This window comes from Pelodiscus sinensis, chromosome 3, assembly GCF_052426305.1.
Source record: "Pelodiscus sinensis isolate ZL-2025 chromosome 3, ASM5242630v1, whole genome shotgun sequence".
Taxonomy (NCBI): Eukaryota; Metazoa; Chordata; order Testudines; family Trionychidae; genus Pelodiscus; species Pelodiscus sinensis.
Genome location: NC_143054.1, coordinates 177,304,400 through 177,326,194, shown reverse-complemented (window position 1 = coordinate 177,326,194; position 21,795 = coordinate 177,304,400). Strand labels below are relative to the sequence as shown.

Here is a 21,795-nt window from a genome sequence, read left to right as displayed (position 1 = left end):
AGTGCTCACCAATAACAGCAACAGCAAAATTGAAACAAGAGAGGCAGCAGTGTGCCTGAGTATGAGACAACATAGTAATAATGGAATATTGTTTACTTCTGGGCAAATTCTGTGACTAAAAATAAAAAATTCTGCATATTTTATTTATTAAAATAGGACAATATAATCACATCAGTTTCAGTTATTTTGCTGATTTATTTCTAAATACCTGTCAGCAAGTCTATTTGTAACAATGTAGACAAAAAAAATTTTTTTTTGACAAATAGAATCCTTATTATCCATATAAACACAGAACTTTGAGTAAATAATTTAAACTGCAATGCAGAACCATGTTTCAGACACCTTTCAGAAGCAGTGCAAAGGTTTGGGGGAGGAGGGGAGCCTGGGGTATCAGAGGAGCTGAAGAGAGGGAATGAACCTGGAGAGTTGTTGGGTGTGGATGAGAGAAGTAGGGAACAATTTTTTGGGGATGAGGTTAGTAGAGATTGTTAGGGATCTTCCCCCATGCAAACCCTGGCTCAGCCCTAGCCTCTCCCAATCAGTCAGGCACATCTCCTCCATCTCCATGTGTTCCTGCACCATGATGTGTCCTTGCATCCTCTCCTCTGTCCCATGTGCCCCCTTCACCTCCACTCAGACACCCACTCCCATATAGCCCAGGAATGTCAAAAACTTAGACTTGGTTCTTTTGATAATATGCAGCTTTATCTAATTTAAATAGAGACCAACTGGTGTCACTCTAGTAAAATGATATCTCCAAAACACAAGTGTAGAAAATGCCAGTCAGTTGGGCAAATTAGCTGCCTTTTAAGACCTTATCTGGATTAAAGTGCAAAGGTGTACTACGTTGGATCATGTTAGCTTACTCTGAAATCCAATTCAGTCAGTTAAATATATGCTGAAGTATAACTTGCCATGTCCTGACTCAAAAAGTTTTTTGGAGGTTTTATTAAACTGACCTGATGAACATGAGCTAACATCACACACTTTGAAATCCTAGTCTTAACAAAGCCACAGTGTGGAGGAATCATCATAATACTCCTCGCTTGACTTGGCAGCAATTCTCTCACCTCTGCTTCTTCCCTTCAAAAAATTATCATGATGTACCCTGCTTTTGCAATGTTAATTGAATTACCATACATTGTACGATTTTTATATTTTTGTGAGAATTTGCCTTATATTGTTTCTAAAATATTCTTTTAAACAGTTTTCTCCGTGATTTCTAGTTGTTGACAATACTCTTTATGTCTATATGTTCATTTTTACTTTTTTTTCCCCCAGAAACTATGAAAATTTGATCAACATGTTGTTGGATTGTGTGAACCAAAGAAACCTGTAAGTTTGCCTTTTCTCTGTGAACTATTTTTCTGCTAGCTTTTCTGTATTAAAAAAAAAAAGCCTGGTAAAATAGCATAAATGATCTGGAAATAACATATGCAGCCTTTCCTGTACAGGACTGGTTAAAATGTAGTTTAGGTCAGTAGTAATGGAAAAGTTGTATTGTCTGATGCACACAAAATGTATTTGGATTTGGCTAACTTCTGATGGACAAAAAGTCAACATGAATTGGCATGGATATAGTGGTAGAAGAGTCATTTGTATGGTTGTTCAACTCTCCCTCCCAATTGAACAGGGAAGCCTCAGGGCAACATGAGAATTCTTGTATTGCTGCCATCCATTTGATATCTGTATTATTGGTGAATGTAGCCTTGTCGTAAGGAGCAGTTATTTTCAGTTTTTCTCTCCATTCCATTTGTCTAGTTTAAAGAAATGCAATTAAGAGCAAGTACTTTTAAATTACTCTTAACCATGGAATTTATTTTTTTTATTTATTTTTTAAATAAAGATATGATAAAGATATATGGGGTCTAATTCTTAATTACACTATAGTAGTTTTATACCAGTTTTAACAGTGTAAAGAGCCTTTAAATGAGTGTCCCTTTTCTTTCCCCAAGTGATGTAGAGGGACCTTCTTTTAATAAGACAAAGCCTACATAGTGTGGGCTGTGAAATAGAATCTAAGCTTTATGGCGGTTAGATGCATCTGTTTACCAGACAGTATTTGCTTTTAGATATGTTTTCAACACCTTTTTTGAGCTACAGTGTTACATGCAGCGCTCCAGTGATCATTGTGCATGTTGTTTTTCAGCCCTTGGAAGTTTGAACACATAGGCATTGGCTTTCTGTCTCTTCTTCTGAGGGATGATAGGGTACTGCCTGTCCGTGCTATAAGATTCTTTGTGCAGTGTCTCAACCACGATGCAATAGTGGTTCGTAAGGTAAAGATGGCAAACTGATTGAAATTTCTCTTGCTTTTCGAATCCCTGATCAAATATTGGTGGTGGTGGTGTTGGTTGTTGTTTAGAGGCTTCAGTTAGGGAGCAGGACCCTGTATACATATAGAAAAGTCCACCCCTCAAAGAGCATAGTCTTGGGAGCCTTATGACAATGGCAGTTGATCTGAGGGCATTTAGATGAGCAAAAAATTGTACTACAGGCAGTCCCCGAGTTACGCGGATCCGACTTATGTCGGATCCGCAGTTACGAACGGGGCTTTTCTCGCCCCGGAGGACAGGGGCGGCGGGATGCCCAGATGCACAGCGGTCCGCCGCCCCCGTCCTCTGGGGCGAGAAAAGCTGCTCCCCGTCTCCCTGGTCTACAGGGAGACGGGGAGCAAAGCCTTGGAGCACGCCCGCAGCAGGACAGCCCGGGCGCGCTTGAGCTGTCCCCCTGCGGGCGTGCTCCGCGGCTTTGCTCCCCATCTCCCTGGTCTGCTGGTCAGCCGCTGTTGGTCAGTTTCAGCAGCGGCTGAATCAGGACGCCTGGGGCAGAGCAGCTGGGGTGCTGCTCGGTTGGTCCGGAGCGGCGCTGCGGGACCAACCCGGCAGCCCCCAGGTGCTCTACCCCAGGGGTAGGCAAGAAAAGCCTGGTCTGCTGGGGGGGGGGGGGGGCACTAGCTGCACCCCCCACCCCCAGCAGACCAGGGAGACGGGGATGGTGGGACCGCCCAAGTCCTCCGCGGCTTTGCTCTGTCTCCCTGGTCTGCTGACCTGGGAGACGCGGAGCAAAGCCGCAGAGCACGCGGGCAGCGGGACAGTCCAGGCACGCCGCAGCTGTCCCACTGCTGGCGTGCTCCGAGGCTTTGCTCCCCATCTCCCTGGTCTGCTGGTCCCTGGTGTGCAGGGAGACGCGGAGCAAAGCCTTGGAGCACGCCCGCAGCGGGCGTGCTCCAAGGCTTTGCTCCCCATCTCCCTGGTCTGTGAGGAGCCGCGCTACTGGAGCAACCCAGCAGCACCCCAGCTTCTCTGCCCCAGGCGTCCCCAAGTCAGCCGCTGCTGAAACTGACCAGTGGCTGACTACAGGAAGCCCGAGGCAGAGTTGCTCTGCCCCAGGCTTCCTGAAATCAGCCGCTGATCAGTTTCAGCAGCAGCTGACTTGGGGACGCCTGGGTTTCTTAAGTTGAATCTGTATGTAAGTCAGAACTGGCGTCCAGATTCAGCCGCTGTTGAAACTGATCAGTTTCAGCAGCGGCTGACGCCAGTTCCGACTTACATACAGATTCAACGTAAGAACAAACCTACAGTCCCTATCTTGTACGTAACCCGGGGACTGCCTGTATTCATTTTGTTTGTCTTGCTAGTCAGTGAGACTTGGAAACACTTTTGGCATTTTGGGAGTCCTGGGTGGGAGGGAAACTAGATGGCAGGCTTGGTACAATGGCATACCTTGCAAAAGAGTTTTAATTCTATATTTCATATTCTCTGGGACGAGTGGGCAATAATCTCATCTGGTGAGACTATGTGCCACATAATAATGATAACTGACTTCAAAGGAATGCCATTCATTATTCACCTGAGGATGAGTCACTGTGATGCAAATCATCAGAGGGGTAGCCATGTTAGTCCGGATCTGCAAAAGCGACAAGGAGTCCTATGGCACCTTCTAGACTAACAGATGTATTGGAGCATAAGCTTTCATGGGCAAAGATCCACTTCGTCAGACCCACATCTGACAAAGTGGGTCTTTGCCCATGAAAGCTTATGCTCCAATACATCTGTTAGTCTAGAAGGTGCCACAGGACTCCTTGTCGCTTTTGTGATGTAAATGACTAGACAAATCCTTGCACTGAAAATGTGAAATGGATGAATTAATTCTCTCCTTTTTAGATGGCTATCTCAGCTGTTGCTGGCATCCTCAAACAATTGAAGAGAACCCACAAAAAGGTGTCCATCTGCCCTTATGAAATCAGTAAGTGATTAATAAGAGATTTCAGATCCTAAATATCTAAATTTATCCTTAAGCCTTCAAGAAATATATTTTTCCACCTAGCTTATCAATAGAAAACACATGGTCTCTCTTTAACATGTTAAATATTTTAAGTAAATAAAATGGGTAACTAAAACATTTTTCACTTGCCTTTAGAACAAAATGTGTTCAGATTTAAAAATTAGATTTAAAAATCAGGGAAGATAGTATATATGCGAAGATCACTAAAACCCTCTGAAAATACTGCATGGTCATTAGTTGGTGTGAACATCTTTATACCCACCCTACCCCAAAATTTCTGGTGATGTGCACAGTCAACAAATAGGAAAGACAGGGACAACCAGGAACTACTCCCAGAAACAAAAAGGCAAAGATCTTTTGGGAGAGAGATTTGTCAGCAAGTCTTGAGCTCTGGGTGGCAAATCACCAGGCATGCCTTGACTGATACAATTTGAATATCTGGCAGTCTATGGCCAAATTTACCGACTTCCTCCCAGAAGCCTCAGGGAAGGAATTCCAAGTATTTTTCATGAAGGCCACCAGGGGATCATGTGTGTGACTCTGCTGGCAACCTTAGATGTGGCAGACTCTACCTCACAGGTGACGGTCTCTCCCATCTCCATGAGGCAAGTGGCACGGTTCCAGTCTTTGGGTCTTTCCACCAGGGTCCATCCAAAACCTCCCTATTAATGGTTGTGCTCTAGGGAACAAACGGATGAGAAACTGTATGGCTTCAAGAATTCTTGCACCAGCTTTAAGTCCCTAGGCCTTTATGTCTTTGGGCAGCAGAGACAATGCATTAAACTGCAGCTTCTTCCCCAGGAGCATGGTCAGCATAAGCAGGAACCCTTCCCAAAGAACATGGCATTCTGATGACAGCAAGGTCCTCAGACCTCTGCCTCCATGCAGGCCAGTTCTGTCCACCCCAGAAGAGGCAGAAGTGGACATTCTGAGGGTGTGCCCAAGGGAAACATTCTAGTCACAACATTGGATCCTGTCCTTCCTTGCTTCTGCACTTGCCTTTCTATTTTCCTCCCGGCCTGGGCATCCATAATATTGGACCCCTGGGTCCCCAACACTGTTGTGCAAGGCTGTATTTTACCATTTGTTTCTACCTAGCCCTCCTCCTCGCCCCTCACACGTTCCTTCCCAGCTCCTCTTCAGATACCTCTTCTGCTGCAGCAGGAAGTATAAACCCTACTGCAGTTTGGGGCGATACAAGAAGTTTCCCCCAGATCTTGTCTCTGGAGATCTCTACTTCAGGAACTTCCTGATTCTGAAGGCCACAGAGGGTTGCAAGACCTCAACATATATAAACCTAGCACAGTTAAATCTGTACATGTTCTCTGGCCTCCATTATTCACTTCCTAGATCCAGGCGACTGCCATACTGCCCTCAATTAGAAGGATGCATATTTCCATATCACGATCTTTGAAGGCCATAGGACTTGATGGTGTGCCTACATCATTATCAGTTTGCAGTGCTTGCTCCCCTCTGACCTGGCAACAGCACAAAGAGTGTTCATAAAATGCATGTTATTGGTGGCAGCTTACCTCAGATGCTGGGGGTATTTTGATCTCAGTGACTGGCTGGTCAGGAGACACTGAAGTTGTCAGGTCCAGAAGACCGACACACTACTGATAGGAAGTGACTGTCTAGGAAGGTGCACTGCAGAAAGGGTTCTAGGGGTCGTACTGGACCACAGGCTAAATCTTCAGGGGGTAGCTGAGTTAGTCTGTACAAGATAAACTTAAAAAACAACAAATAGTCTGGTAGCACTTTAAAGACTAACAAAACATGTAGATGGTATCATGAGCTTTTGTGGACACAGCCCACTTTTTCAGATGACTAGAGTGTTGGATGTCCAAGTAGTGGGCTGTGCCATGAAAACTCATGATACCATCTACATATTTTGTTAGTCTTTAAAGTGCTCCCAGACTATTTGTTGTTTTTTAAGTTCACAAGCTAAATGAGAGTCAACAGTGAGACACTTGCAAAAAAAAAAAAAGAAAACATGATTCTGGGATGCATTAACAGGAAACAACAACGGAGATATAAATCCTTGGAATGATCTGTCATGAAAAAGCTGACAATAAATTATAATAGTGTGGGGTATGCTAACAACTATGGGCTAGTGAACAAATCTAATATAACATTTATCATCCAAATCATCCAAATCATAGGACTTGGTAGTGATGGGCGACTTAATCTATCCAGACATCTGTTGGGAAAATAGCACATCAGGGCCCAGATAATCCAACAAGTTCTTGGACTGTATTGGAGACAAATTTTTTATTTCAGAAAGTGGTAAAAGCTACTGGAGGGAGATTTGTTCTAGATCTTGACAAATAAGGAGGAGCTGGTTAAGAATTTGGAAGTGGAAAGCAGTTTGCATGAAAGGGTTCGTGAAATTATAGAGTTCATGATTCTAAGAAATGCTAGGAGTGAGAATAGCCAAATAAAAATAATGGATTTCAGATAGACAGAATTTAGCAAATTTAAGAAGCTGGTAGGTAAGATCACATGAGAAGCAAGTCTAAGAGGAAGCACGATTGAAGACAGATGGCAGTTTTTCAGAGACATTTTTAAAGATGTAAGAACAGACTGTTCCACTGGATAGGAAAGATAGGAAGTATGGCAAAAGGACCACCCTTACTTAATCAGGAGAGAGTGAATAATCTAAAAATAAAAGAGTTCTACAAAAAGTGGAAATTAGGTCAGACGGCAAAGGATGAATATAAATAAATAACACAAGTATGTAGAGGCAAAATTAGAAAGGCCAAGACACAAAATGAGTTCAAAATAGTTAGATGCATAAAGGGTAACAAGAAAACATTCTATAAATACTTAGAAGCAAGTGGAAAACCAAGAACAAGGAAGGCCCGTTTCTCAACGAAGATGGAAAAACAGTAACAAAAATATGAAAATGGCAAAGGTGCTTAATGATTCTTTGTTTTGATTTTCACCAAGAAGGTTGGTGATTGGACACCTAACATGGCACATACAAGTGAAAATGGGGTAGGAACAGAAGCTAATATAGGGAAAGAACAAGTTAAAAACTACTTAGACAAGTTAGATGTCTTTGAGTCATAATGGCTTGATGAAATGTACCTTACAATACATAAGGAACTGACTGAGGAGATACATGAGCCATTAGCTATTGCCTTTGGAAAGTCATGGAAGACCGGAGAGATTCCAGAAGACTGCAAAAGGGCACATATAGTGTCCATCTATAAAAAGGGAAATAAGGACAACCCAGTGAATTTCAGACCAGCTTCTGCGGAATCTCACAGTTAAGCTGACTTTTGTACCAGGAAAAATAATGGAGCAAATAATTAAGGAATCCATTTGCAAATGTCTAGAAGATAATGAGGTGATATGTAACAGTCATCATGGATTTGTCAAAAACTAATCGTGCCAAACCACCTGATAGCTTTCTTTGGCAGAATAACAAGCCTTTTGGATAAGAGGAAAGTGGTGGATGTGGTATATACACATGCATGCGCGCACACACACAACTGCTAAATTAGTCTTTGAAGTATTCTGCCTCCTTAATTTGGGAGTCTCACTCCTGGTGTTAAATGTGTACTGACAGAAGCCTGTTGGCCATGCTGAGCAGGATGGGGGTGGAATTCTGCTCCTCTGGCCCTCCCAAATTTGTCCTTTTTTGGTGTCTCTTTCTGTATGCCTCCATCCTTAGAGGTTTTTAAGGTACAACTTAACAAAGCCCCAGCTGGGATGATTTAGTTAGGTTTGGTCCTGCTTCAAGCAAGAGGTTGTACTTGATGACCTTCTGAGGTCTCTTCTATCCCTAATCTTCTATGATTACTCTATCTTTAAAAATAGGTGGAGTCTCCAAGGCTTCCAATATTCAGGCTGGCGACAGACCTGATAACCAGTGGCTGCATTTCGATAGTCAAAATTTACTGAAGACTAAACAGGCTTGGGAGTCATGTTGTTTTGTGGAAAAAACACACTGGGGATACTACACCTGGCCTCAGTGAGTACTATTGAGCTTAAAAGGACAGTATTAGGTCCAAATAAAATTTTAATTTTCTTAACTATGTTTAAAACTAATGTTACCAATCCATTTTCCTTCTTATTTGTGCTACTTGTTTATTTTTTTGCACTCTCCTGGCTTGGGCAATGAAAATAATCTCCATTTCCATGTTTATTGTAAATCAATTTCCAGCCAATTGTGACATGAGCTTTTTGTATGCTGCAAACAGTGTGGGAAATACTTTTTGTTAAATTATTTCTGTTGGAGTTGCATCTATTGGTCTTGGATTTTGTAAAAGCTTGTTTTACAATAAAGCAATAAATAAATATTATGGGGCTAAATTTGCCCCACAATGCCCTTTTTAATGCCTTTTGCTATTTTTGCAAAGTATTTACAATTACAGTAAACTTCTGATAATCTGGCACCTTTAGGACCCAGGGGGTGCCGGATTATCAAATATGCCGGACTATTGGAAGGGGGGGGGCTATGAGGGGTCTAGGGTGGTGCGGGGGGGATGCCACCCCAGACCCCTCATAGCCCCCCCTTCCGATAGTCCGGCTCTGCCCCAGGCGTCCCCGATTCAGCCGCTGCAGGTCAGTTTCAGCAGCAGCTGAATCGGGATGCCTGCAATAGAGCAGCTGGGGTGCTGCCAGGTTGGTCCAGTAACGCCGCCCCTTGGCACTGCAAGATCAACCCGGCAGCACCTCAGTTGCTCTTGGGGACGCCTGGGGCAGAGCAGCTGGGGTGCTGCCGGGTTGGTCCCACAGCACCAAGGGGCGGTGCTACCGGACCAACCCGGCAGCACCCCAGCTGCTCTGTCCCAGGCGTCCCCAAGTCAGCCGCTGCTGAAACTGACCAGCGGCTGACTCCAGGAAGCCCGGGGCAGAGCAGCTCTGGCTCGGGCTTCCTGGAGTCAGCCGCTGGTCAGTTTCAGCAGCGGCTGAATCGGAGACAGCTGGGGTGCTGCTGGGTTGGTGCCGCAGCACCGAGGGGCAGCACTACGGGACCTACCTGCAGCACTCCAGCTGCTCTGCCCCCGGCTTCCTCAATTCAGCCGCTGGTCAGTTTCAGCACCGGCTGAATCGGGGAAGCTTGGGTCAGAGCAGCTCCAATGGTCCGGCTGCCCGGAGCACTTCCGGGTTCCTGATGGTGCCGGACCATCAGGAGTGCCGGACCATCAGATGCCGGACCAATGGAGTTTTACTGTATCACCAAATTAGGCTAATGTTACACGCTATGAAAATATAGGAGAAGATTACTGGAAAGCTTATACGTGGAATTGTTGAAATTTGAAAAGGTTTCATGCTGGGAAGGAGCATAGTTGATTATATTTGTTGAATTGAATCCTCATGGATAAGTTCAGAAAAAAAGACACCAATTGGGTCTGATCTTTGTCAACTTGAAGGAGGTATACAATTGTCGGATATAGTAGAGTTTGTACCAGAGGTGAGCTAGAAAGCTATGTCCATCTAAAACTAGGATATGTATGATGGAGTGATTACTATAGTCAGAACTAATTGGGGCTACCATAGAGAATTTCCAGTAACTATTGGCCTACATTCCTTTTTGCATTTGTTATGGATGTGTAAGAGAGAATATATAAAGGGAACCACTTTGTTCAGAGTTGCCTTACCAGGTCTCTCAATCCTTCTGCACATATTACCAAGTTATAAGCAAACAACATATTCCAGAGGCAACATATTTTTGAGCAGGCTGAGTTTAGTGTCATGTCAGTAAGACTGAGGTTATGAACGAGGGAGAAGAACTCACCCAAAGAGGGTATCGCAGGCAGGAGAGATTAGACAAGGGAAACAATATAAATACCTAGAATTACTTGATGGCAGTAATGCTCTCATGAGTGATGCCCAGCATTACACTAAAGCAATATGGTACAAATGGTGGGATCTGACCTCAGTTCGCTGTGACAAAAAAATGCCATTAAAGTTTATAAAACTGTATTTAACCCATCTTAATATACAGAAGAGAAACTTGTCCACCCACAAGAAAAGAAATCAATAAGCTTTCCACCACGGAAATGAAAAGCTCAGGATGGTTACATGGTTGGATCCTATATAGAGAACAAAACATGGTGTTAAGATGCCTAATGTGAGTTGCTCCAACTGAAGACAAGTTTAGGGAGGCTTTAGATATTGGTATGGGGAGAGCCAACCGAGACCTGAGTGTTATATCAGTAGGATGGCTCTTGCAGTGATTGTGTATGAGAGAGGCCCAAAAGAGAGACCAAAGACTCTGTAAATGGACTGGATAGCCATGGAAGTCACAGAGATCAGTCTACACAGCAGTCTTGTGTTCAGCCATGTACTTTGGAAGAAGGCTGTTCCTATCATCAACTCCAAATAGTGGTGGCAAGAAAGAAGAAAAAGATTTGAAAAGTGATTGACAGAAATTTTCTTTAGATTTTAGTGTTTGAGGCCACTAATTTAATTTGACATCAGTATATTGAATGTTGATAATTGTTTGGTTTTTATTTTTTCATTTATTTTGGAAGCATGATAATATATATGTCTTCTAATATTTAGACACATGGTAGTTTATGCTTCTGCTGAGCAACAGCCAAAGCTTGGGAGGAAGAGAGAGGAGTTGTTAGAGGTAAGCATGCTAGGATTTTTAATCACTTTTGAGAATCTGGATTGTTCTGATTCAAGACTGGCACAGATCATTTGGGACTTAGAGCACTGAACAGTCATCAAGATAATGTTTGAAATAAGTTGTTGGCCACATTGAATGGCTCATTACTAGGATTGTCAATTAACTCAAAACAAATTAATGGGTTAATCACATACTAGGGCACCATGCTCATTGATGTGTCACTGCATGCCTTTTTCTCCTGCTGCTCTGCTACACTGCTACTCCCAGCTCCTCCTTTTCTTCTCTGTGCACCTGCCCCTGCCCAAGCTGCTCTAGGCTGCGCAGAGCAGTGGGGCCTGGAGGGCTGATGTCGGGGTATCCCTGAGTACCTGATTGCTGCTCATCTGGGGTTGAGGAACATTGGGAGGCCTGGTAGTACTGCTAGCGTTGGGGGTGGAGCAGAGGTACCCACCTCCACCACCTCCCCCCCTTTGCTCCTCAGCCACCGCTGCTCCTATGCCTCCTGGCTTATCACTGTTTTCTTTTACAGGCAGAGCAAATCATATATGATCATTTTTCTGATCCAACATTTGTTGAGCAGTTAATAAAGTTTCTATCTCTAGAAGACAGAAAAGGAAAAGACAAATTTAATCCTCGCAGATTTTGCCTTTTCAAGGTAACTAGATTTTTATGGATAAGTTACTTACTTTTTATAGATCAGTAAAAAAAGCATTGGATTTAGTGACCCATGCCATCACTCTTATTAAAGTTTGAGGAAAGGTAAGCTCTAATTGCACTTTGACTAACTTCATTACACTGCCTTCTCAATTCTCCAAATATATTTTTCCTAATAGTGTTGATATAAAGAGGATAATTCTGTTTTGAACATACGACAAACACTATCTAACTATATACTTAAAGTTTAAATTTGCTTCTCAATCTCTTATGTCTCTTATGGAGGAAACATAGTTAAGACTTGTAGCAGTATGTTAATATGTATACATTTGGCTCAGTTAAAAACTTGTATGACTCAAAATGATGGGTCATGTATGCGTACTACTCATATTTGTATATTGTATCTCCTACAGCTGTAGGTAGATCCAAATTATGAGGTGTTTAGAACAATAAATAAGAACAGGAACATTCACATAGAAATAACATTATTAGTTTTTCAATGACAATAGCAATATTGCTATTAATTGGTTTGGGAATATGAGTATAAATTGTATGCCGTGTTAAAGGGTAAAATATTTTAAGTGAAACAGTAAGCATGATCTTGGTTTTACAGGGCATATTCAGAAACTTTGATGATGCCTTCTTGCCAGTTCTGAAACCCCATTTGGAACTTCTAGTAGCAGACTCTCATGAAAGTACCCAGCGATGTGTAGCTGAAATTATAGCTGGTCTGATAAGAGGCTCTAAACACTGGACATTTGAAAAGGTGTGTATGTAACATTTAAGTGATCTGCAAAAGTAAAGGTGTCTATTCCAGTTGTTTAATCAACGTGTGCCCACCAACATGGAGGTCTTCCAGCATATGACTTAAAAACTAACTTTCATGTGCTACCTTAAAAATGCATTTCTAGTCTGAAAAGTGACTATCCTCAAATGGTATTGAAATCCTGTGTTTATTGGGTCTCAGTGATTTCTGTATTTAAATGTACTTAGTATCTAATAAAAAAAGTTTGTGGGTTTTTTTTTGGGGAAGAGGGGGGAGGGTAACTTCCAGCCTTATAAACTAAGTCTGAAATCTGAAAATAAACTTGTGTTCTTTCAATATTATGTATCAGCAAAATAATGAGGATTCTGCAGTCCAGAATATCACTTAATTTATACCTATGCAACTATATAGTTTGCTGATTCTACTCATTGACACGAATGCAAAACCATAGCCTTTAATTTTTCCATAATTATATAAGTACATTTATGCATAGCTTTAGACATTGACATTGATGTGCAAAGTACAATAAAATCCAGGTTGCTGAATCTTAACTGTGTTGGTTCAGTAATACTAAAATAAGCTTGACTTTAATGACTAATTTGTCATTAAAATAAAGAAATAACTCTGGACATAAAGAGCAAATATGAATTAGAAGAGTTTCTTTCACTTTCCAGAGTAAATAGTGTTTAAATGTCAAAAAAATAATGCACTCAGTAGAGCTAGATGATTTTTCAGTTTACCCGGAAAGTGGAAAAGCGAGTGGGATATATTCAGTTTGGTTCTGTAATCATTCAGAATTAGGAAAAGTTCATTTTGGGACTCCAGACTTTGAGGGTAAGAGGGTGTTCCTTTATAACTGTTTGACAGATGATTTGGAAACTTGGCCTAGGATGTGGACACCCGGGTGTGAATCCCCACTCTGAAGCAGGGACTTGAACTCAGAATCCACAAATCATAAGTGCCCAGGCTATAGGTGCGTTGCTCTTATTCTCTCCTGTTGAAGCTGTTATACTTTATAGATGTAGATTCAAATCTCTGTGCCAGAGTCAAAGAAGGGAATTGAATATACATCACTGCCTCTGATGATCAGATTATAGAGTTGCTCTCTCTCTCTTCCCAATGAATATTTAAGTGTTTCTGCCAAATGGAACAGCTTCAACAGGAGAGATGAAGAGCAACAGTACCATAGTGCAGTGTTTAGGATGCTCAGGTAAGTTTGGGCATTGAGGGGAGGCAGATCTTTGTTCCAGGCCCTGCTCTAGAATTAAGGGTTCATCTTTGAGTTGTGTCCTTATGCTTGCTTCACTGGAGAGATTTTTGTATGCCCATTGAGCCCCCTGTGCATATCCTCTCCCTCCCTCATGGTATGCCTCAAAGCCGTCTAGCAGTGCATGAGTGAAACCCCTTGATTTCCTTCTCAACCGCCTTTGGTTGTCCCTTCCTTTTCTGCATCATTAGATAAGGGCTTCTTGATTACACCTTTTTGGATTGCCCAAAGAGCTACCAGGAGACTTCCAATTTGAAAGGCCCAAACTCTTTGCAGAAAAGACAGATTTTTTTCTCCACGTCCACAAGGATTTCTGGATTACATTACTCTCTGTATGAATCTGCACTGCAGGACAGAAGAGAAGATATACCTCTCAGACACAATTACTCATTTTCTGAGCACTGCTACAAGCCACAGTGTAAGGAGACCAACACTCAGAAATGGAAGTGATCCACACCCTAATCCATTACCTCTCAAAGCGCTTTTTCTAAGCACTTTTCAAGGGTTGGTGGAGGGCCTTTAACATATATGTACCTGTCACGTCCCTTCAGAAGTTGCTGGCTCTGATTCACAGCAGTTGTATCACCTCTGACAGATGGGTCCTGGAGATTTTCGAAGATTAATGCCATTCAATTAATGTTCCTCTCCCATTTCAAACCTCCTTCCCTGTATTCTTTCAGGGAGCCTTCTCATGAGAACCTACTTAATCAGGAAATACATAATTTGTTATCCCATTAAACCAGCATTGGTGCCACTCAAGTGCAAGAGGTTTCACAGCTTGCCAAACACAGTACTCTCAGCAGTCATGCACATCACCCAACCTCTGAAAAGACCTCAGACAGTGAAATATCTTCCACTTCAACAAAGAAATGTCCCTCCTGTTCATTGGAGAAGTTGACTTTAAAGGCCAAAACAATTCTGGCCAGGTTGTTACCTCTTATGCCTAATGCAGCCAGAATCAGTACAGCCGATAAGCCTGGCTCCTCCGGCACTGTGCCAGTGAAGAACGGCACCATTCATAAGTGTACACAGTCGGAACCAAGGCACAGGACCTTGGCACCAATGACAACCGCACTGACCCTGAATGCCATACCGACTGTGGTAACAAAAGTGGCTTCAAAGACGGCACCGAGACCATCCCGTGCCAACATGCTGCCACCACAGTCTCTGACATCCTCAGCACCAATGGAATTGCCACTGGCACCACTGAAACCAGTACCACACAAATCTTCTAAACACACTTTGGCATCAAGTTCACCAACACATGCAGAGCTGGAGGTTCTCTTGGTGCCGCACTTTCCAGCCTTACCTGTCCACTCCCTCTACTCCCCTGGATTACCTACACCATCAGTTTCCTATAACGATCCAGACATTGGACCAAGGGGCAACAGATTCTCATCCCAACTCTCCTTTTCCATCCAAAGACACTCTCCCCCCTCCCTCCCCATGGAAGCCACGACACACTGGACCCTACCTATGCAACTCCTTTGCCCCGATGGTATGGCCAACATTAGCCTTACTCACCGCCACTGTACTCAGGGCACTGGCCACCATGGGATGCATAGTCCTCACCCAGGAGCCAATATATAACACCCTGAACACCAGTGAGATCTTCTAGTTCTGCCCCACATCAGACCCAGGAGACCAGTCCTACTCCTCCCGAACAATCAATATCTGATGAGGAGGGGAACATGGCAAAAGAAGACCGAGATCCCTTCCCCACAATTCATCCTCCTCTCTGGATGAGGCAATCATCCCTCTTCCCCCTGCTCCGGTGGATGACCTGAAAAATTTCCAGGAGCTCTTTAAGCGCTTTGCTAATGCTCAAGAAATAGCCCCCCAGGAGATCCAAGAAAAACAGCATAAGCTGTTGTGAATCCTACAATAATCCACATCATCAAAGATTGTGCTTCTGATGGATGAAGCAATATTAGACCATGCAGATACCACATGGCAGATGCCGGTGTCTTCCACACCCGCAAATAAAAGTGGACAGGAAATACATTGTGCAAGCGAAAGATATAGACTTTCTCTTTTTTTCTAATGCCTCCCTCCCACATAACTCTTTGGTGGTTGACACAGTGCCCCATAGATTGAAATACCCACAATTTCATAACCGTCCTCAACGTAAGGACCACAAGCATCTAGATGTACTAAGAAAGTGTATTCATCTGCGACTGCAATTCCATGTAGCCAACTATTCTGCATTCTGAGCGGATTATGATCACACAAATTATTCAAAACTACAGAACTTTTTGGAATTCCTCCTTGACCAAACGCACCCACAAATTCAGGCCATCATCTCAGAAGGCCATACAATTGCCCACACAGCACTTAAAGCAGCCTTCGACATGGCAGACTCCGCAGCTAAAACCATGGCAACAGCTATATTCATTCATAGGGCCTCTTGGCTTCAGGTGTACCTAAAGAACTACAATTGAAGGCAGAGGGCCTCCCCTTCGACAGGTCACACCTTTTTAACCATCAAGATGGATGAAGTCCTACATACAATGAAGGACTCTTGTATTACTCTCATGACCCTAGGCATGTACACTCCACCTAACAAACATCAGAGGTACAACACCGACCCCCAGTCTAGGGACACTGACAGGCAGACACAGAGATCATTTGATTAAAAGCAGAGACAACAGAAGCATAGGCCACGATGCCAATCCCTGCCAACGAACTACTACAAACTAACCATCTACCTCCAAACAACAGGAGGTGTTGAAGGTTTGGTCAAGGATCTGAGCAGCATCTCTTTGGTACCATCTACACCAAAAGACCTTTAGTTCACCCACTGGCTTCAGCCCTTTTACCATCTTTGGGCTGAGATTACATCTGACTGGTGGGTGTTAGAGATCGTCCAACTGGGCTACTCCATTCCTTTTATCTCTATTCCTCCTACCCACCCTCCTTCCCTACCCTCTTCAGGGACCCCTCTCACGAGAGTTTGTTACAAACAGAAGTTCAAAATCTGTTTTAAGTTGGAGCAATAGAGACAGTCCCATTACCCTTCCACAGAAGAGGTTTTTATTCCAAGTACTTCCTAACCCCGAAGAAGACAGGAAGATGAAGGCCCATACTTGATCTCAGACAACTCAACAAATACATCCGAAACCAAAGGTTCAAAATGGTAATGTTGGCAACCACCATACCAGCACTAGACAGCAGAGACTGTTTCTGAGCCCTCAACCTCCAGGACATCTATTTTCATGCTCTCAGATGCTTTCTTCAATTCACAGTGGGCACCAAACATTACCAGTACCAAATCCTCCCATTTGGTTTATCAACAGCACCATGGGTTTTCTCCAAGACGTTAGCAGCTGTAGCAGCATACCTCCGCCACCTAAGGGTGACAATATTCCATCCTGTCACAACACATGAGTGATTTCCTATGGCATACTGCTTAAATATGAATTATTGAATTCTAGTAAATGAAACAATAAATTCATACTACTGTGGCTCTTTTGGGTAATGTTGGTTGCTCGTTGACTCCTGAGGTCTAGGAATCACTTTAGACAACTTCTGAATGCCACGTCCAATTAGTTTTAAAATTTCAGGGAATATTTTATGCAATGTGGTTGTAGCCATGTTGGTCCCAGGATGTCAGAGAGATAAAGCAGCTGAGATATTTTTTACTGGACCGATTTCTTTTGATGAGAGCCAAGAGCTTTGTTGAGCCTGCAAACATGTCTCTCTCACCAACAGAAGTTGGTCCAAAAATATATTACTTCTCCCAAGGAATATCCTGTGCATCAGTGGGCAGAACTGTATTTAATTTGATGAAATATGGAAAATCAGAAGGTTGAAATGGGGGGAACACACAGAGCCCTGGCATCTGGTTAGTAGACTTAGCAATTTCAACTGCCTGCATAATGTTATTCCTAAGTGAATTCTGCACTAAAAATTTTAAAACTCTGCACCCAATATTTTAAAGGTCTGCAAATATAATCAAGCAAGTTTAAGTTGTTTTGGTAATTTATTTCAAAATAGCTGTCAGCAGGAGTGTCTGTAACTGTAGACGCACACACATTCCCCAAGAGGTACAGAGCTAAAGAATCCCTTCGGCAATCCAGTTCCAGTTTCTCTGTCCCCAACCCTATACAGCACAGCAATGCTTTCTCCACAGCTGAGACACTCGCACCCCATCTCTCCAAGAGCTCAGCTATTGGGCCCTCCCCAACCCAAACACTCAGACCCTTTATCCTACCCCCAGGTCAGCTGCGCATGCACTCCACCCTGGCCCAGAAAGTCACATCCCATACCCCCCCCAGGCCAGCTGTGGAAGACACTTGCACCCCCGTGCTCCCAGGCACCAGCTGCTGGCCCCTCCCAGCTCAGACAACCTCTGCCCCCGTAGGGGCCAGCTGCAGGAGTCTTATGGCAGAGCCACTCACACCCCACACCTTATTCCCCCAGAGGCCAGGTGCAGGGGCTGCTCTTAGTCCAGACATACGCACCCATACATGAGCCCAGGTGCAGCCTGTGGCCCAGACACTCACATCTCCCTTCCTCTCAGAGGCCAGATGCGGGCTACTCCTCATCTCTTGTATCCCAGACACCTGCGTCCCCATCTCCATAGAACCCAGGGATCCAGAGGGAGGAAGAGCCCAGTGTTGGGTCCTGGGCTTGCACTGAGTTGAGTGCCACTGCCTCCTTCCTTCAGGGCATTCTAGGAACTTGCAGATGCTGGGAACCTGCCATCCCTTCCACTCCCCCTGGCTCTGTTGTCTATTCACAAGCTAGACTGCACCAAGTCCAGAAACCTTATTGGAAAATTGTGTAAGGCTACATCTAACGGCTCCTCCCCCAGCCTTGTGGGACGAACTGCTGGACCCAGGATCCAACTAAATGTAACAGCTAACGAATACAGCAGCCCTTTGTGGTAGTCAACATCTCTGCAGCCCATTTCTGTGGAGAAAAAAGGAAATTCTGCGCACACATTAACTTCTGCAAAAGTCTTCATTGCGTAGTGGTGCAGAATTCCTCCAGGAATAAATTGTGTATAGATCAAAGGGTCTATAGGTGGGTAGGTTGATGGCAGCCAATAATACTGAGACCTAGCATGGAGGAAGGGATGGGTCATAGCAGAAATAGAAGGGAATGGAAGGGTGGCATCACAGTATGTGTGGAGGCACTAGGTGACTGCAAAGAGCCCCTGGTGTGTGCAAGGCACTCAATCTGCAGAAGCAATTAAATGTGCAATCCTGCAGTAGTAGTGTGTATAAACTGAAAAATCCTGAGAGGCTGCATAGGCTTGAACTTGACAGAGCAGTACTTCAGAAAACCCCAAAGCAGAAAGATGTTGGCCATTTGAATTGTTGCCTTTCCTGTTAACTTTTTTCATGATTCGAATAATGTTGAGTTACTGTAAGAAGCAAATTTCTTTTGAGGGGTTGCGAGTTATAGAAGTTAAGAAGGAGCAGTAATTGTCAAAATTTATAATCTGACCTTTGCTTTTCTGTTGAGTAGGTAGAAAAACTTTGGAAGCTTTTGTGTCCATTACTTCGAACGGCTTTATCTAATATTACCGTGGAAACATATAATGACTGGGGAACATGTATAGCAACTTCCTGTGTAAGTTCTTCATATTTGTTAGCTTTGCTCATTATTCATGTTAAAATAAACTAAACACACACATTTTTGGTAATATGTAAACAAGAATTTTTATGAAGAAAAATATACTTATTATATTAGGATGAAATTTAGAGTAGTAAATGCAATTTTAAAATTGTATTATATACTAATCCTCTAAGTCCTACAGAAAACATTAAAATACATGTTCTCCTTCACAACTATGGATGTTTGTTTGTTTTTCTGGAAGTATAGTTTGCACTTTCATCTACTTTCTAGGTTTGCTATAGATATACAAGAGCTAGTTGTTGATTAGATTAATCTCTGCATTTACTGTAAAATCTTACCACTATTGCTGAATTTTTCCTTATTGTCCTTTTGGAGCTCATACCATAGAACTGTCCTCAGTTTCAAAAATAAGAGGTGCATGACCCAATTATGCACATATTGGAAAGGAGCTGGAAAATATATAGATACAAATTAATTAATATATCTAGGGTAGCCTATTGACCTTTATGCGTTTATCTACACTTGAAATGCTACAGCAACACAGCTGCATTGCTTCATTGTAGAGCAGTGGTTCTGAGCTCTTGGGTGTACAATGACATCTTCCAGGAGGTACATCAGGTCATCTAGATATTTGACTAGTTTTACAGCAGGCTACATAAAATGCACTAGCAGAGTCAGTACAAACTAAAATCTATACTGCTCTATATACTGAAATGTAAGCACGATATTTATATTCCATTTGATTTATTTTATAGTTTTATGATAAAAATGAAGAAGTAAGCATTTTTCAGTAATAGTGTACTGTGAACACTTTTGTATTTTTATGTCTGATTTTTGTGAGCAAGTAATGACGTGAAACTCAGGGTACGCAATACAAATCAGGCTCCTAGAAAGGGTGAGAACCACTAGTGTAGTGACAGCCTGCACTGATTGGGGTGGTTCTTCGAATGTAGGTAATCCATCTTCCCCAAGAGGAAGTAGCTAGGTCAACAGATGAATTCTTCCATTGATCTAGAACTCTGTACACTGGAGGTTAGGTTTGCTTAACAACGCCTCTCAGAGGTATGGATTTTTCACACCCTTGAGTAATGTACTGAAGACATTTTAATTTTGATTGTGCCCTTTTTGAGAAAAGCAATATGCTGATTTTAGTGATGTAATAATACATACATAAGAACCTAAAGAACATTTAATACAAATATATAATTCCTTCTTTTTATGTGGGTTAAAGTAGAATCACTGAATTTCTCTGTATTCCAGTTACTGATTTAATTGTCTGTCCTTACCAGGAGAGCAGAGATCCTCGGAAACTGCATTGGTTATTTGAGCTGTTGTTGGAGTCTCCTTTGAGTGGTGAAGGAGGATCATTTGTAGATGCATGGTAAAATGTTACCTTCCAACTGCTTTGGGGTTGACGGGTAAAGCATGAACAAATGTAAGACATGGCTAGAGTTCACTCCGAGCATATTGTGACTTGACACTGCAAGATGGGAGGGCACGAGAGTCTAATACTTGCACAAGCACCTGTCTTAGCTGTAGTTCCTTGTGCAGGCCCTTCCCTACTCCTACCCTTACTTCCTCATGTGCACAGTGGGGCCTTGAGGAGAAAAATATTACTTAAAACACAACACTATAATTAACTGGATTCAGTTAGAACAGCAGGTCTCTAACTGTGGTGTGCACCTCCCGAATGTGTCAAGAGAGGTGCCAGCAGTATGCTTTTAAGAGCTGTAGCTCATCCCTGAGTGGCTGGGAAACACGAAGAAGGGCCAGGCACACCCAGGAGACAGGGATAAAGAAGAGAGCTGGAGCCGCACCACCCAGAATCGCCTTCTGCCTTGCCCTTCCCACTCCCCAGCCCCCAGGTCCATCACCAGGCAGGACAGGTTTTCTTTCTTCCCGACCCCACACGAGGAAGTGGCCTGGGCTTGGTCTCTCTTCTCTTCTCTTCTCTTCTCTTCTCTTCTTCCCCTCTCCCAAGTTTCTCATTGGAAGGCAGCCTGGGCTCAGGTTCTCCTCCCTCCCTCTGGCCTCCCAGTCCCTCACCTAGATGCAGCAGGGTATACAGCACCAAAAGCCAAGTTAAGGTACTTCGACTTCAGCTACGCAACTGAAGTCCTGGACTTCATAGCCTCCTCTGGCAAGGAGTTTCACAGGTTGACTGTACACTGAAGCAAAACTTGCTTTTGTTTGTTTTAAACCTGCTGCCTATTCATTTCATTTGGTGACCCATAGTTCTTATATTGTGTCAACGAGTAAATAACTTTTTCTTATTCACTTTTTCCACACCAGTCATGATTTTATAGACCTCTATCATATCCCCCCTTAGTCTCCTCTTTTCTAAGCTGAAAAGTCCAAGTCTTTTTAATCTCTTCATATGGGACCTGTTCCAAACCCCAAATTGTTTTTGTTGCCCTTTTCTGAACCTTTTCCAATGCCAATTAATCTTTTTTTGAGATAAGGCAACCACATCTGTACGCAGTACAGCTTCTTCCTGACTTATGAACCAGTTACGGACCAAGCAATTGGTCATAACTCAGTTTGTTCGTAAGTCGGATCCCATAGAGATACACGTGACCGCGCTGTTTGTAAGCGCGGATCGCGTTCGTAACTCGGGGTCCGCCATTTACAACAGCTTTGGTCGTA

The 21,795-nt window shown here is 43.1% G+C and overlaps 1 protein-coding gene across 2 annotated transcripts in view; it reads left to right on the top strand.

The window, feature by feature from the left end:
* The window catches only part of PSME4 (proteasome activator subunit 4), a 142,189-nt gene that overhangs the window by 99,063 nt on the left and 21,331 nt on the right, over positions 1-21,795 (top strand). For both annotated transcript variants that reach the window (XM_006122111.5, XM_075925476.2), the window contains 9 exons: positions 1,282-1,335; positions 2,150-2,279; positions 4,167-4,248; positions 8,113-8,266; positions 10,807-10,876; positions 11,406-11,531; positions 12,144-12,296; positions 19,039-19,143; positions 20,439-20,530. In XM_006122111.5, coding sequence (XP_006122173.3) covers positions 1,282-1,335; positions 2,150-2,279; positions 4,167-4,248; positions 8,113-8,266; positions 10,807-10,876; positions 11,406-11,531; positions 12,144-12,296; positions 19,039-19,143; positions 20,439-20,530 — 966 coding nt within the window. The remainder of the gene's footprint in view (positions 1-1,281; positions 1,336-2,149; positions 2,280-4,166; positions 4,249-8,112; positions 8,267-10,806; positions 10,877-11,405; positions 11,532-12,143; positions 12,297-19,038; positions 19,144-20,438; positions 20,531-21,795) is intronic.